Genomic DNA, 16753 nt, shown 5'->3' with positions numbered 1-16753 from the left:
GTCTGCTCTTCCGCAGAGGCTGCTGCTGTCTCCTCACTCTCTTCACCCTCCCACCATGCAGGACCCGGCCAGCCACAAAGGAGGCTCACACTTTCCGCATTTTAAACTCATTCCTTAAGCAACCTTAGGCAAAAAGACATCCTCAATATTAATAAACCAAGTGAACAGATTTCTGTAGCAGGTCAAAACTGATTAGGCCATAGGGAGGAGGAAATCAGTTTCAAGCTGACTCAGATCATACACTGAGAGACCAAGGTCCATCTCCCATTCTTAATATTTCAAGTCATCAAGGGCTGGACTTGCCAAGTTCTTCCAATAAAATATAAGCAGTATCTCAACTCTCTCGGGATGTAAAGGGGCAGATGCAAATACACCACCCCCTACTCCACTTAAAGCACTGCACTAGGAGCTACATGCAGTCTATTGGGCCTGTGGCCTCTAGTTACCCTGGCACTTACTGTGGCTGCCACACAAATGACAGAGACAGCAGGCGGGGCAAGAACCATCTCCCACCAGACTGACAGACAAGGTAAGCACACAACATGAGGACGCAAAGGGGATGATAAAACCTCCTGTCTCTTCAGAAGGGAGCCTGCAACATCTCATGCGGCCCGAGGAGCTTCTAAGGCGCTGCAAGCACTAGACTAGAAATGCTTTATTTACAGACACAACCAACTCTTGATTATAAGGCTACCTGGGAAGCACAATGGAGTTAGCTTATGGGCCAGGGTCCCACCCGGCGTTCCCAGTCGTCCCCCTCCCCACCTCTAAGAAAAAGGGCTCTAGCCATCTGCTTCATACATGGCAACAAAAAATATTATCTGCAAGAAGTGTCCTGCATGAATGGATAAACAAAATGTGTTACATGCAAACAGTGGAGTGTTAGTGTGCCGTAAAAAGGAATGGAGTATTGAGGGAAGGGGTAAACTAGGAGTTTAGGATTATCAGATACACATCACTATATATGGCGGCTTCCCTGATGGCTCAGATGGTAAAGAATCTGCCTGCAATGCAGGAGACATGGGGCAGGAGACCAGGGTTCAATCCCTGGGTCAGGAAGATCCCTTGGAGAAGGGAATCACAACCCACTCCAGTATTCTTGCCTGGAGAATTCTAAGCAAAGAGTCTAAGGGGCTGCAAAGATAAACAAGGGCATACTGTAGAACATGACCTTCCCAGATGGCACTACTAGTTAAGAACCTGCCTCCCAAAGCAGGAGCTGTGAAGGGACATGGGTTTGATCCCTGGGTCAAGAAGATGCCCTGGAGGAGGGCATGGCAATCGACTCTAGTATCCTTGCCTGGAGAAGCCCGTGGACAGAGGAGCCTGGCAGGCTACAGTTCACAGGGTCACACAGAGTCGGATGGGACTGAAGCGACTTAGCACTGTACAGCACAGAGAACTATGTTCAATATCTTGTAATAACCTACAATGGAAAAGAATCTGAAAGAGAATATACATATGTATAAATGAATCACTTCTGCTGTGCACCTGAAACTGATATGACATTGTAAAGCAATTGTACTTTTTTTTTTTTAAAGAAGGAATGACACGCCGATACAGGGTACAGATTACATGAAGTTTAAAACCAGTCTGCAAAGCAAAAGAAGCCAGACACAACAGGCACATATAACCCCATCTGAATATACGAAATAGTCAAAAAAGACAAATCCAAGGAGACAGCAAATTAGTGGTCGCCTGGAGCTGGAGTTAGAAATGGGCAGTGACTGCAAATGGGCACAGTGGGGGATCTTTTGGACATGGAAGAAATGTTCTAAAACTGGATTATGATGATTGCACAACTGCAGACTTACGGGGGGGAAAAAAAAAGAACAAATGCTGAATAAGCACACTTAAAAACAGTAATTTTAACCTTAATAAAGCGCTCACGTTAAAAAAAAGTGTGTGTGTGTGTGTGTGTGTGTGTGTGTGTGTATGTAAAATGGGTGCTGCAGATTAAAAGTTGGGGAGAAAAAAAATCACTGTTCTCCAAACCCTTCATTTTTATACTTAGGCAAACTGAAACCTTGAAGCGAGAGCGTTACTTACCAGCACAGTCAAGATTAAAGGGCCAAAGGAAACGAAATTCTCCAGTTCAACTCCGAGACCTTAGGCCACTCTCTCTTACTTGGAAGTGTCCTTCGGAATCTAAAGTAAATATTTAACTTAATCTGCATAGGCAAATAGGCCCAAAGTCTCAAGGGCGCTAACCCAGACAAGGGGTAAACATCTTAAATGAACGTAAAGGAGATGGTGTACAACAGTCTTAGGCAGCACGTGAAGCTCCTACAGGTCTGAGAGTCAACCAGAACCTCCCCGACCCAAATGACCGACGAGCTTCTTACCCCGCATTTATAAAACACCAGACACGGACGGGGCAGGAACCGAGGTCCCTTAAGATCCCACAGCAGGCTCCCCTCTGGGAAGCAGACCGAGAACCGCGGTCTGTTCCCAGGCCGAGGGCCCGGACGGGGGATACCCCCGTTACACGGTGTAACTCCGTCAAAGTTCACCTCAGATAAAGGAAGCGGGGAAGTGGAGCGACCACCGAGGCGTGTCAACGCGCAAAGAGGGCCAGGCGGGGAAACCGGCTGGGAGCCCGGCCGGGGCGAGCGGCGGGACGGCGCGGCTCCCGCGAGCTCGCAAGTGGCGCACCGGCACGTCTCCAACGCTCCCGCGCCCCGCACCACCCGGTTCGCGCCCGCGCGGCTCCAGGGGCACAGGGAGGCCCCGCCGCCGCCGCCGCCGCCCCCGCCCGCACAGACCCCCGCCCTCGGGGCGTCGAGCGCGGCGAGCAAGCCGGAGGGCGCGGGCAACCCGGCAGGTCGGGAGGGCCGGCGGCTCTGGAGAGCGGACTTGCCTGACGTACCTGCGGCCGCCTCAGGCTCGGGTCCGCCGGGCCCGGGATAACGGCGCCTCCGCTGCAAACACGCCTCGGGTCTCCATTCGGCGCTGTTTACTCCCAACTCTCGCGAGACTGCGCGATTGGGGCGGGGACACCGACGACCAGGAACGCCGGCCCCCGCCGACCGTGCGTGCCCTGCGTGCGCGCGCTGGAAGCCGAGGTCCCGGGGCGGGGGGTACCCTGGCAACGGAGGCAGGGTGGAGGTCTCGCGACGTTTGCGGCCCTGGGGCAGGGCCGGGGTCAGGTTGCTGGGACCTGGCGGGAGTCTGGGAAAAGGACTATTGGAGTGGGCGGATGGGAGATTCTCAGGAGCTCAGGGAACCTGTATGGCCCCCGGCCGGGCGCGGCCCTGCGGAGGACAGCCGTGGCGGAACAGCCACTGAACGTTCGTGTTCATCCAGTGCTCTCTTCCTGGGGCCTGTAGAGCCAGGTGCGGCGGCGCTCCCTCTGCAAACCTCCACCCGTTTAACCCTCGCTGCAGCTCGGATGCGGGCGAGTCAAGTGCTTACTCAAGGCCTGAGGGTGCGAGTCCTCGCCTGACTTCCACCCTGACAGGCGAGACCCCGGCCTCTAGGCCGGTCTGCTCTACTCTTAACCCCTCCCAGCGTCGCCTGGACCACGGACGCCAAGCGGAGACCCGTATTAAACTCTCTAAAAGTGTGCCCCCCCCCCCCCAGTTGTCTGGGTGATTGAGATACTAAAATCACCCACTTAATGTCTAAATGTTGAGCTGATCGACAGTAGACATTGGGCACAACTAGGGGATGGAAGGGCTTTCCAGGTGGCGGCAGTGGTAAAGAATCTGCCTGCCAATGCAGGAGACGAAGGCTCGATCCCTGGGTCGGGAAGATCCCCTGGAAAAGGAAATGACAACCTTGCCAGGAAAATTCCATGGACAGCTGAGCCTTGAAGGCTATAGTTCATGGAGTCGCAAAACAGTCGGACACGACTGAGCTGGCACGCAAGGGGGACTGAAAGCCTGTTTTAGGTCATTTTGATGACAAATATTGTGCTACGTCCTGAGATAAAACTGCTTGTATCTTGTTTGACCTTTCCACAGCACCTGGATAATGCTCCAATATTAGAAACCACAGCACTGCATATTCCTTTTAACAATATTTAACCAAACTGATATAATATAGTGGAGAAACACAGACTCACCTACTAGCTTTTTGTAATCTTAGGCAAGTTGTACCTCAGCTCTCTGTAACTCACCTTTCTCACCCAAAGGAGATATGAATACCTCCCGAAGATGAAGGTTAAATGAAGCATACACATACAGACTTTGACACAGAACACATTCAATGAATGTGGTTGTACTAGACCAACCCCAACCTGATCAAGTTCTTCCCCACCTCCTGAGATCACATCAGTGTTAGGAACTTTCAGAGAACTCTTGACTCTTTCATTTGTAAATCCAGAGCACTCCCCGCCACCGCCACATAAGGGACTTGATCTTAAAATTAACTGTGATATTCTAATCAGGGTTCTTTTAACAGCCCTTTAGGTCCCTATGCCACTGAATACAAAGCCCCACTGTTAGGAACAGAGGTAGGTTAGTGAATCGCAAACATCCTCCTCATGTGATACTGAAGGGGAAGGTAACTTTGCAGCTCCTGAGAGCCCTAGAAACTGCAGGGGGCCTGGAGCATGACAGGAGGTGGCCTGGAAATTTACCAAGGTAGGCTGAGTGCCCCAGAATCCTGGTCTACCGGTTTTCCACCACTCCAGGTTCTGGTAACTCCCTAAACTAACACTTCATGTGTATAATAAAGCATTTGTAATCCCATGGGAAGGTAAATCTTTATTAAACCTGAATGCTATTTTAAAGAGTAACAGTCCAGAGACAGAGACACAGAAAGACTGATTTGGGAGTGCACACAGTGGCAAGACTCGAGATGCTGTTTAACCCAAATGTGCCAAGATTTTAAGTAATTGAGGTGAAAGCAAAACAAAGCAAAAAAGACTCCTCAGAAGAGCCGTCTCTACTCATAGTCTCCCTTTTTCGTCCCACTCCTTGAACTTGCTACTTTTCATCCCCACCGCTCAACGAAAAATGGATCATGGCAAAACCACCAGTGATCTCCCTATCACCCACGTCAAGGAACAAAAATCGGCCTTTATTTTATTCAACCTATCAGGAGAACGAGAGCAAAAAATCAACTCTGTAGTTTCAAGACTTATGAGACATATGACTATGCACAATTTTCTGACTGAATTACCAGCTTTTAATGAATTACTGTCACAGGTGTTCAGAGATTAATTTTTTGTAATTTTTAAATATTTGTTTCTATGGGGGGGAGGAAAATGTTTCTCTCTTTCCAAACATACGGACCAACATCTCTTCTAAAGGAAGCAGAAGCAACTGCTTTTATTGTTAAATTTTCAGGTCACAGGTTATTTCAAAGGTTTATTTCCCACATCCTTAATAAGAAACCCCAGCTACAGTGGTCCAATTATGACTCTCAAATGAGCGCTGGGAAAGATGAAACCTAAGAAAGATTCTTGGTTTTCATCTTTTGTTAACTTTGCACTGATCAGCATATTTACATATGTCCTGCCAAGAAGAAAATTTTAAAACATCACTGACATGGTTTACTTAGTCTCATCATGTAACAATGATCCAACATCTAATCTATAAATATTAGACACTGCTGTACCACATAACACCTTAAATATAAATATGGTATTTTTACATCACGTTGCTACTTGTTATACATCAAAGTTCAAGTCAATGTGGCATGAAGTCAAGTTTTCTCTAGTCTTATTGACCATCAATTAACTGTCAGGTGGGGAAATGCCAAATATGACAAAGGCTTCCAGCTAACGCCATCAAAATCATCACTTCCATGTAGTATCACTGGTATGTGACTTTTCACACCTGCAGTTCTTCCTCTTGTGTAATGAAGGCCTGATCTGTAAATGGAAGAGCTTCTGAATTTAACCTCTGATCCTAAGTCCAAGTCAGATCTGGAAATACTAAGGCAATGTCACTGGCAAAACTGTGGGCATAAAATAAAAAGCATGCTCAGGCCTCCTCGTAATGGATATCAGCTCAGGAATAAGCGATTCCATGAAAGTCCTGATTTCAATGAACTGGTTTCTGCATCAGCACTGCAATATTAAACCCTGGATTTCAAATGTGCACAGACTGACATATTCGTCTCGTGATTTACAATTGTCAAAGCACTAGGTACATGGTTCTCAAAAATGTTTGGCTTCATAAGACCTGAACCAAAAAGACTACACAGTAGACTTCAGTGCAAACCCATATAGTGGTGGTTATTGGGCATTAATTATCTTCACACCAATGAAAGTGTTCACTGTAACATACAAATTTGTTACATGAACCAAGAATGAGCTTCTAACTGATTTCAACAGATACAGTATGTCTTTTCACACACGTAATTTGTCCATATTTTAACTATTATTCTATAAATACTTGATATTTATATCATTAATGCTACTGGGATGGAATAATATTACACAGAAAAGTGTTTCACAGCCAGGTATGAGAAGTTCTAGAGGGCTACACTTCAGTTATAAAATGGGTCATAGGCTGAGAAATCACTACTTATCCACAGTAACTATAAGTCAAGAGATGACTGAGGGTCAGTCATCACATGTCCAAAGCTAGGAATGAATTAATTCCTTAGTAGATTAAAAAAAAAAAAACACACAACAATGTTGTTAGGCAACATTGTTAGGTGATATTATATATGGCAAACCTATAGCACAAAATTAGGTGGCCTTGTTTAGTATGAAAAAGAATAATGTAGAATTTTAATACCCCTTTGGATGCCACATTAAGACATCTTGACGAGAAATCTTTTTTAAAGTAACCTACCAATAAATAAAGTTGCCTGGATGTACACAACATATGCACACACATGGTTCTCTAATTATCAGTTGAAGAGCGGCATTTCACACACAGAGAGCCAAACGACTAAAGCTACACAATGTAATACAGGCTTCCACGAATTATACCAGCAATCTTACCTAGAAAATAACACTTTTCAATAGTCTTTCCTGATGAACACTGAAAACCAATACTATAATTCATCTACTGACATACATAATTTCCCCTAAGAAACATGTGAGACTGTAAGAGCTCATATCGTATTTCAGTATCATATTACTGTAGCTCCTAGAACAACATAAATCACACAACTTCTGAAAAGTTTAAAAAAAAAAACACACACATCAAATTTTAGGTTTCCTCCATCAGTTCTCATGCCACAGTCGATATTTACTCTGTGCCCTCTGCGCGGCCCTTAGGGTTTTCCCACAGCACTCTTAAAAGGTTTATGTTTGTTTTGCAAAGGATAAGTCAAGAGTATGCTAAATAATCGAAAAAAGTGCAGAAGATAAATTCCATGTGTTCCTCCAAATGTAGAATACTGCAGGCTCCCACAAGTCGGCCAAACTTCCCAGCCGTCATCCGGCTTCAAGCTTTGCAGGATAAGGCCTCCTTACGCAAAGAACGGTTGAGAATATTTGCTCCCCACACCCAGAGCCATTCAGGCATATACTGTGCGAAAAGAAACTAAAGATGAAAGAGAAAAGGATTACAAGGTTAGAATCCAAAGCCATCGACAACAAATTGTACAGATCAGCAATGATTTAAGCCAACAAACATCACCAATCACCTTAAATACAAAAGAGGAAAGAAACCTTAGGTGATACTGCACTGAGTACCCACTTCTGCACAAGACCCTATGCTAGACTCTCTGGGGAGCAGAAATGGGATCACCACCCACTCATCCCTTCCTCTAAGCAGGCAGGACAGACCTACATGCAGTGATACAATTCCATCTTTACTCAGTGTGATATAAATAGCAGGTCATGTAGGTAAGAATTCCAAGTCATCCCAGAAATAAAAGGCAGGTCAAAGAGCAAAATGCATCCACGGTCAGTACAGTGAGAGAGAACTGGGGTTTGAGGGGCAGGGTGGAGCTTACTCTACTGACATTAAAACAGCGGATTTCCTCTTCTAGATGTCATGCAGCTGGAACTTGCGAATGTTCTTAACATAATAAATCCGCAGAAGAGAATTCAGTGACTGAACTGGAATCACTAAGATTTGAGAATCAGAATTTACGATCCTCATCTTCCAGCATCAGGCTTCAATCAGATTCCCATGTATCTATCGTTTGGAAAGGTTTAGGATGCCTTAACCTTAATTACGAGGGCTGAGCACACACGGCTGGTTACCTGGATGGAATGGGACCAGTATCCTGTGGTCCTTTTTGAAATCCCGAGGGTAGAAACAGCATGATGTGCGTACACTTTTGGGGAAGGCACCAACCATGGGCACTTGTGCAGAAAGCTGCCAGGGGCGGCCACATTGGTAGCCACGTAGAATGGGATTAAACTCTGTACAAAGATTCCCTTGGAAGCATATTCATACTGCAATGCTCTGCTGAAGTGGTCTAAATACGCCTGTTAAATAAAACAGGAGGGGAAAAGACTGATTTTGTTGGGAACTCGAAAGAAATCAAGAAGAAAAAAAAAGACCTATGGTCATTTTGGGAAAAAAATACAGCATAAGCAAACATCAGCTGCTGACACAGAACTCAACAAACTAGACCAAACCATTGTGATAAACGTTTTCCTACATGATGACTTCACTTTCCACCTGGGAACAGGTTACCTTAGATGCTGAGAATGCCGCCAGCTGGGGGGTGGGTTTGCAGCAGGAGCCGGAGGAGATGGTGACGATGGCGCCCTTCTTCCTCTCCACCATCCCTGGCAACACGATGTGGACCATGAGGCTGGCCGCGGCAATGTTCACGTTGACGATGTCCCAGAGCGTGTCCTCAGAGACCTGTGTGAAGTACTGTGGATAGGGGTAGAACACACCCACATTATTCACCAGGATGCCAATGTCTCTGTCCTGCAAGGCTTCCCGGATCATGTCATAAATCTCTCGGCCACTGCTGAAGTCCGCGACTATAACGTCAGTCTCCACTTTGTAGGTGTCAGCTATGTCTTTAGCGACCATCTGCAGCTTCTCTTGGTTCCGGCTGATCAGGACGATGTTGAGCCCACGGCTGGCCAGCTCCTCTGCATAGGCCCTTCCAATCCCATCCGTGGCACCTACAGGACAAGCCGGGAAAGGGAGCAAACTCATTTCACGGTGCAACCCTTAAAATGGACCTTAAATACCCCGTGTCTGGGTTTAATCAGAGAAGGATTCACACTAGAAATAAACTCAGTTCTGTGAGTAATCAGTCAAGCACAAGGTGGAATCCGTAATACAAATGACAGAAGCTAATCAAATGCTCGCCCAGACACTCTGACAGGTAGAGGAAGCGCTGCTTTACGTTCGCCAAGGTGACTGTGAGACACAGTGGGAGACTGCTCTCAAAGCCTCATCTGGTCTCAGTGAGTGTCAGAAGGTACTTTCCTAGGAAACAATGGTAAATGAAAATGAAATTTAAAAGAAGGGAAGCATTTCTGAAAGTGGTACCAGTTTGTAAGGACACTTTCGAAACAGAGAGCAAGAAGGAAAAGCAAGCAGCAGGAAGGCAGGGCTGGATGGGGAACAGGAGGTGACAGAAGAAGGACAAAGTCACTGGGAAACACCTTCCAAGATGAGTGGTGAGAAATGTGCACATAATCATAACAGAGGAAGTTTTATTTCTTTATCCCATGAAAACATGATTAAATTCAGTAAGTCCCTGAATGAAGCATCCAACTTATAACACAGATCAAACGGGAAAGATGACTTCGTTTTTAAATCAGGCAAGAATTAAATCTCATCTCTTACCACTCACGACCGCCCATCTTCCATACTGCTTGATCAGGTCCGCTCTGCTCACCAGGCGCGGGATGAAATGCAGCCTGATGAGGCTGTAGAAGTCACAGACGACGGTGATGCTTTTTCTGGCCGTGTACCAGGCTCCAACCAAGGCGAGGGCTTCCATGTAGCAGTTGCAAGACCTCGCGATTTCCCTGTACAAGAGGTAGAAGCTGTCGACGGCAGCCATGGCAGCCTGCAGGGGCGGGAAGCGAGAGAGGTGGTCTTTGCTTAGTAACTGAAAGGAACACACACAGTTCGGGTGAAGAAGGACGTTTGAGACATCAGGGCTTAACAATTTTGCATTCAAATAACAGTAACTGTTCAAATGCACGTAGCCTGTGGATCCAGTCAATTTATGATATCATTACTTGACATCTGCAGCTTACAAAGTTCTTTCCGTCCAAGAAGATTAGTCAACATGATTATCAGGAGTTGCCAAATTCCTACTAAAATCCAGGCACTGAGCTAAATGTTATGGATATGACAATAAACACAATATGCTCTGTGCCCTAAGGAGTTCCCAGCTCAGCTTAGTGACAGGCACAGACTTTTTAATTCACGTAAGAGCTGAGAGTAATGTTTATTTCTTTTATTGAATTTATTTATGCAAAACTGGCAAGGACGGAGGACCTACTATCCCTGTAGAGACAAAGTATGAAAAATAGAGGCACTATTAAGACATAGCCTTGGCCTCAAAGGTGGCTTCCTGATCACTCAGACAGTATAGAAACTGCCTGCAATGCAGGAGACCAGGGTTCAATCCTTGGGTCAGAAAGATCCCCTGGACAGAAAAATGGCTACGCACTCCAGTGTGCTTGCCTGGAAAATCCTATGGATAGAGGAGCCTGGTGGGCTACAGTCCACAGGGTCTCAAAGAGTCAGACAGGACTGAGCGACTAACACTTCAGCCTCAAAGACCTTACAGCTCACTCTGAGACAAACTATGCTCTAATACTCTAACATAAACGGCATTATGTATAAATAATATTCATAAATGTACAGTTTAAAAAGAGATACTCCCCGAACCTGAAGACATGGTTTTCAGAAATGACAGAGGCTAAGCACACTTCATCTGGCTGGCATCACTGGCACATCGTCCTCCCCGCCTGGCCCCTTGTGTTTGGGGAAACAAAAGCCCAATATGGCTCTTATAAGCATCCACCCAGCAAGCATCTTTACGTGCCACGCACTGGGATGGACACTAAGGTTCCAAAGAGGAAGCAAACGACTGCCTAGGAGGAGAGACTGACAGCTAACAAAACAACTTAAAATTCCATATGAACTGGTGTGTGCACCTGCAATCAGAGAGGCATAGAAAGGCTGGGCATGACCAAGGCTGATAAACTTCCTTCCAGACTAGACCAGGGGAGTCACCAAGGCCTGAGCCAACCACGTGCTCTCAGTGAGGGTCAGGTATCAAAAAGATCAGAACCGACCACAATTAAACTACAGGGAGCTCAGACGTGCACAAGCACAAGGGTATACAGCATTTATTAATATTATGTAAAATAGATTTAAGCCAAAAACAAAATTTACGTAAACTTTCTGGAAGTGGCCCCTCTCATAGAAATCTGTATAGAAGAAAACTAAGTTTTTTTCTGAAACTAAGAAAAAAATCCCTGACAGTACCAGCAAAAATTGGCATAAGCTTAAGGAAGAATAATTCCCTCCCACTCCACCGCAATGCAATTTGAGCTCAACCAAGGTCTGCAGAGTAAAGAAAACAAATTAACCTCTGGAATGGGACACGCTGTAAGAAATGACACCACACTGGTAACAGGCGCATAAAATAACAAAAAACTACTGAATGTAAATACGTGTGTGTGTGTGTGTGTGTGTGAGTGTGTGTGTGTGTTGAGTATGCATATGAGTGTGTAGGCCAGATTACAAACCAACAAAACATACGAAAGAAATATGATAGAAAACTGAAGAAGCAGGCAGTAGGATTCCTAAATGCCCCACAATGCGCATATGACCCCTCAAACATTAAACTTTACAATCCCGTCCTGTGCTGTGCTCAGTCGTGTCCGACACTTTGTGACCCTATGGACCACCAGGCTCCTCTGTCCATGCGGTTTCCCAGGCAAGAATACTGGAGTGGGTTGTCATTCTCTCTTCCAGGGAATCTTCCCGACCCAGGGATCGAACCCACTGCTACCACACTGGCAGGCAGATTCTTTACCACTGAGCCACCAGGGAAGCCCTTGGGGTCACAGTCCTCCACCTCAAAGGCATCCCCTCTGTATGCTATGCCTCTCAACGCTTCCAGATGCTCGTGATGAGGCAGTGACGGGTCCCCCCCACACCGTGGCAGAACAGAGCCACATCCTGGGGGGCAGGTGCTGGTGGAAAGGCCCCTCCCAGTCACACTGGCTGCTTCCTGAGACAGAGCTGATTCAAGATTCCCAGAGAAGTGACCAAAAACACTAGCTCCTTACGAAGAAGAACATAAAAACTGAAAATCCGAGTCCAACCATCCTAAGCTGGGAGTTCCCGAAATAACGCTTTTATAGTGGACACGTGCCATCTGTCACACTTACTCAAAGAGTAGGCCATGAGGAAAGTAAATGCAAAACATGATACTTGCATGCACCAGTACTTTTTGAACAAAATGTAATAACACAACCATAAGCAAAACAACAACAACAACTAGATTCTTGGAACATTAAATCTCGTCTTCAAAATAATAGGTGGGTATACGTCTAAGATGTTACACAATGTTTTCAGTAAAACACTGGATGCCACATATCAAGGTCTAATAGATTGGAGCCAAAGAAATACTTGTGGGGAAAAATGCATGGCAGGCGTGTCTGTAATAAGGTTCCAGCTAAAAGGAGGTCACATGTGCCTTGGGGAATGACCTCACCTCAAGGAGAAGCTGTGTAAAGGGAACTTCAACCCCTCCTTGAACACCATTTTTCTCAAGAATGTGAGATGGAAAAACTTCAGAAAAGATGCCTGACTATGACAGAGTCCTCAGTCGTTCTGTCTGCCCAAGTCATTCTCCCCAGTCATTCTCCGCCTACAGTCTCCTCTTACCTCCTCTGCCAGCTCTGGGCCTCCAGAAGCTGCTCTGTCTTCTTTTCAGGACAAGCTGCAAGCAAAAACAAACAGCAAATGCCTTTCCCTCACAGCTCAGCTGGGAAAACTTTACATAAAACTCAGACCAAAGGTTTTTAAAAGTTAAAAGTGTAAAAATGCATGTGCCATGAATCCAAACAATACTTTGGCCACCTGAGGCAAAGAGCCAACTCACTGGAAAAGACCCTGACGCTGGGAAAGACTGAGGGCAGGAGGAGAAGGGGACGACAGAGGATGAGATGGTTGGATGGCATCACCGACTCAATGGGCATGAGATTGAGCAAACTCCAGGAGATGGTGAAGGACAGGGAAGCCTGGCGTGCTGCAGTTCATGGGGTTGCAGAGTCGCACACGACTGAGCAACTAAACAACAATTTAAGAAAATTGGAAAAATGTACACCAAAGCTGTCTATTATGCACAGCTCAAAGAATAAAAAAACACTCATGGGGCCCCAGGACTCCACAAATCAAATCAGAGTCTTAGAAGGCCCAATGCCTCCTCCCTGGTCACATCCCCTTCCACCACACTTGGAGTAATCACTCTCCTAAGTTCTGATGTAATCATTCCCTTGCTCTCTTCTTTCTTTCGTAAATAGTTGTATACCACCCTACCAGAGATTCTGAAATAACAGTACTCCATTTTGCCCCTTACATAAGGAATAGGGCCCACGTACCCTTCAGGGACTTGTTCCTCTCACTCAGGGCTGTTTCCCAGACCCAGGCACACCTCCGCAGCGGCAGGCCATAAACGCTCACTGCTGCACCGTCTCACGGCACAGACACAATCCGTATGTCCAGTCTACTGCTGATGGGTTGTTCCTGTTGGTTTTGACTTTACAACTACAAACAGCGCTGCTGTCAACGTTCTCGTGCATGCACAAGAGTTTCTCAAAGGGACAGGCCTAAGAGTCAAACTGCTGGGCCACAGGGCGTCCATGTGTTCAACCAGATGCTGCCAAAGCGGCTGAGCCACTTTACACGCCCACCAGCAGCAGAGTGTGAGCTCACGCTGCCTCCTCTCAATGGCTGGCAACATCCAACAGTTCGCCTCCCGCCAAAGGCTGGCTGTGAAATGGGATCTCACCATCGTCTGCACTGGCATTTCCTGACTGTTAATAAGGCTGGCACTCCCTCCTGACGTTTATGTGCTGTTTCTGTTTTCTCATCTATGAAATGCCTGTTTCTAGCTTTTGTTCTTACTTCTTTTCAAGTCAACTTTTTAAAAAATTTAATTTTTAAAAATTGTATTTATTTATTTTGGCTGAACCACACAGCATGCTGGATCAAACCCAAGCCCCCTGCACTGGACATGCAGAGTCTTAACCACTGCACCACCAGGGAAGTCCCCTTGTGACCTTCTTTCTATTGTGTTGTCTTTTTTTTCTTTCAGAGTTCTAAGTATTCTCTCTACATTCTAGATACTAGTCCTCTGTATGCTTTGTCTCTTTATACAAGTGCTTTTGATGAAATGAATGTCTTAGTATCAACATCAACATAGTCCAATTTATCAATCTTCTTTCTGCATGGGTTATGCTTGTTACGTCTCATTTCAGAAATCCCATCTTAACCCCAGGTCAGAAAGATATTTTTCTGTATTATTTTCCAAATTTTTTCTTTTCTTTTCTTTTTTTACAATTCTGCTTTTCAGATTCAAGTCTTTAATCCACCTGTGGCCTTGTGATGGTGTGAGGCTGGGGTCGCATCCATCTCTACTGTTCCTCCCCAGACCCTAGCATGGTGCTAGGTATACAGTATTTATTTAACAAATAGAAGCAAATAATGCCTTGTGTTCAAAGCTCAAATTTCACTCCGGTAGAAATAACTTGAGAAGCTTCTCCAACTTTGCATCAGCACTTTGAAGCTGTTATTGGTGTATCATGACTTTTTGGAGTTTCCTTACCCCCCTGTGCCAAGTTTCAGTATACCGCTAACGTAAACTACATGGAGAGAGTCAAAACATGGGAGTTCTTGTCCAAGATCCAATACCCCTCAGTTTCAGGTCTCCACTTCTGCAGTGGGAATTAAAACTATAACAGCATCCACTCCTGGGTATAGACCCAAGATAACTGAAGACTTAGGCTCACACAAAAACCGGTATGGCTGTGCTCATTAATCACTAGCTAAAAAGTAGAAATAACCCAAATGTCCAACAACAGATGAATGGGCAAACAAAATGTGGTCTCTCCACATGATGAATATTAATTCAGCAATGAAAAGAACAAAGTATGGATACATGTTATGATATGGACAAATCTCGAGAACAGTATGCTAAGCCAAAGAAGCCAGACACAAAAGGCCACTCGTCATATGACTCCATGTATGGGAAATGTCCAGAAAAGGCAAATCCAGAGACAGAAAGGAGACGAGGGCTGCCACAAGGCAGGAGGAGTGGGAAATAGGGGGTGACTGCCAATGGGGTGTGATTTCTTTGGGGAATGATGGGAATGTTCTGGAATTAAACAGTAGTGATGGTTGTGGACAGTTAACATGCTACTATGAACAGCACATGCTTAAATGGCTAAAATGGTGAATTTTGTTATGTGACTTTTATTTTTTTAAAAAAATCTGCTTAAAAAAAACAATTTGTTGAGCTCTATGTCTGTGGAATATTACTGTAGTGATCACAACCACGGACTCCGAAAACAGACATCCTGGGTTTGAACCCAGGCTCCCCATGTAAGAGCTGTGTGTCTTGGGTGAAGTTACTTAATTACTTCACAGAGCTTTCCTTATATTACTTGCAAATATGGGGCTAATATTTCCTGCCTAAGATTATAATGAAAATTAAATCAGATACTATGAAGCACTCAGAGTCTGGGAATATCAGCCCTCAATAAATCTTGGCTATTAACCACTATAATTTAATGTTCAATAATGTTAGCTATTGTCTATTTGCAGCGCTCAGGGTTAAAATCTGGCTTTCTGCAAAAGACTCCACTAAGTGCTTTCTTCCTATCATGGCACTTCTCTCATCAACCCTTCCAGGCAGAGTTGTAATCATGCCCAGTTTACAGACATGGAAACTGAGGCTTACCGAGGTAAAGTGGCACAGCCAGGACTCTGCAGCTAAGAAGTGGGCGGTGGGAATTCAGATCAAGGTCTGTTAAAGTCCAGAGGCCTGCCTGGTGACCCCCGCTCTGAGACCCCCAGGCGGGCATCCTGCTGACATCACCAAGCGGGCCGCTGGGTTGGGCTTCGCCGGGCTGCACGTTCCTTCGGAACAGCGACAGCCTCCCTGGTCCCCAGAAACCTTCCCCTCCAGCACCCGGCAGGGCCCAACAAACCACATCCGCTGGAGAGCTGGTGGGGCCCTTTCTCCAAGAGCGCCCTTATTCTGAATTACTTCTCATTCAGAACAAAGACGAAGACAACAAACCCCACTCAGACCGAGTCCCTTTGGAAACGAGAATAAAGAAGCACAAACCGGTGCCTTTCAGAGCCTCGTGGGGAGCACCCGGGTCAGGTCCGGGAAAGAGATGGGCCCGCGCTCGGGGTGGGTGGGGCACCAGGTCAGCCGGGTCCCGGGGGAGGGGCGGGCCCAGAAGACGGGCTCCTCTTGGGGGTGCAACGCCCGGATGGAGTTGGGGAAGAGGCGCTCAGGGTGGACAGGCCAGGAAGGAGGGGTGCTGGGGGCGGGGGGTCCCAGGGAAGGGAGGGAAGACAGGGTCCGGGGGTACCGAGGGTCTCGGCGAGGAGGGCACTGGTCCCGGGGGGCGTGGTGGGACGCAGAACGAGCAACCGGGCCGAAGCCCCGCCAGGCGCCGAGAAAGCCTAGGAGGCTCTGGGACCCGGGGGTGCGCGCGGGGGACGGGGTACCTGCAGAGACGGCGCGGCCTCGAAGCTGGTCCCGCCAAAGACGCGCGGCCGCCGCCCCCGTCACCGCCGCCGCAGCAGCTCCCCGGGCCGCGCCCCCACGTGACCCGCGCACGCGCTGGGGGCGTGGCCGTTGCTGGACCCGCCCC

General features: G+C 46.7%; 2 protein-coding genes across 3 annotated transcripts in view; both read right to left on the bottom strand.

The window, feature by feature from the left end:
* Window positions 1-3012, bottom strand: part of MBTPS1 (membrane bound transcription factor peptidase, site 1) — a 44624-nt gene extending 41612 nt beyond the window's left edge. Inside the window, exon 1 of the mRNA XM_043436219.1 lies at window positions 2870-3012. The gene's annotated coding sequence lies outside the window, so the exon portion shown is untranslated. The remainder of the gene's footprint in view (window positions 1-2869) is intronic.
* A 2237-nt stretch (window positions 3013-5249) lies between these two features.
* On the bottom strand, window positions 5250-16734 carry HSDL1 (hydroxysteroid dehydrogenase like 1). Of its 2 annotated transcripts, XM_043436805.1 has the most exons (6): window positions 16608-16734; window positions 12750-12804; window positions 9678-9903; window positions 8559-9004; window positions 8120-8347; window positions 5250-7451 (listed from the first exon to the last, which is right to left on the bottom strand). In XM_043436805.1, exons 3-6 carry the CDS (start codon window positions 9895-9897, stop codon window positions 7353-7355), a joined length of 993 nt encoding a protein of 330 aa, XP_043292740.1. In that variant the 5' UTR covers window positions 9898-9903; window positions 12750-12804; window positions 16608-16734; the 3' UTR covers window positions 5250-7352. The 2 variants fall into 2 exon arrangements, with proteins under 2 accessions (XP_043292740.1, XP_043292741.1); XM_043436806.1 differs by lacking the exon at window positions 12750-12804 and having other exon boundaries at window positions 16608-16730.
* Window positions 16735-16753: the final 19 nt, after the last annotated feature.

This window comes from Cervus canadensis, chromosome 18 (genome assembly GCF_019320065.1).
Source record: "Cervus canadensis isolate Bull #8, Minnesota chromosome 18, ASM1932006v1, whole genome shotgun sequence".
Lineage (NCBI taxonomy): Eukaryota > Metazoa > Chordata > Mammalia > Artiodactyla > Cervidae > Cervus > Cervus canadensis.
Note: the sequence above shows the minus strand (reverse complement) of the source record. Positions and strands in the feature narration are given on the sequence as shown.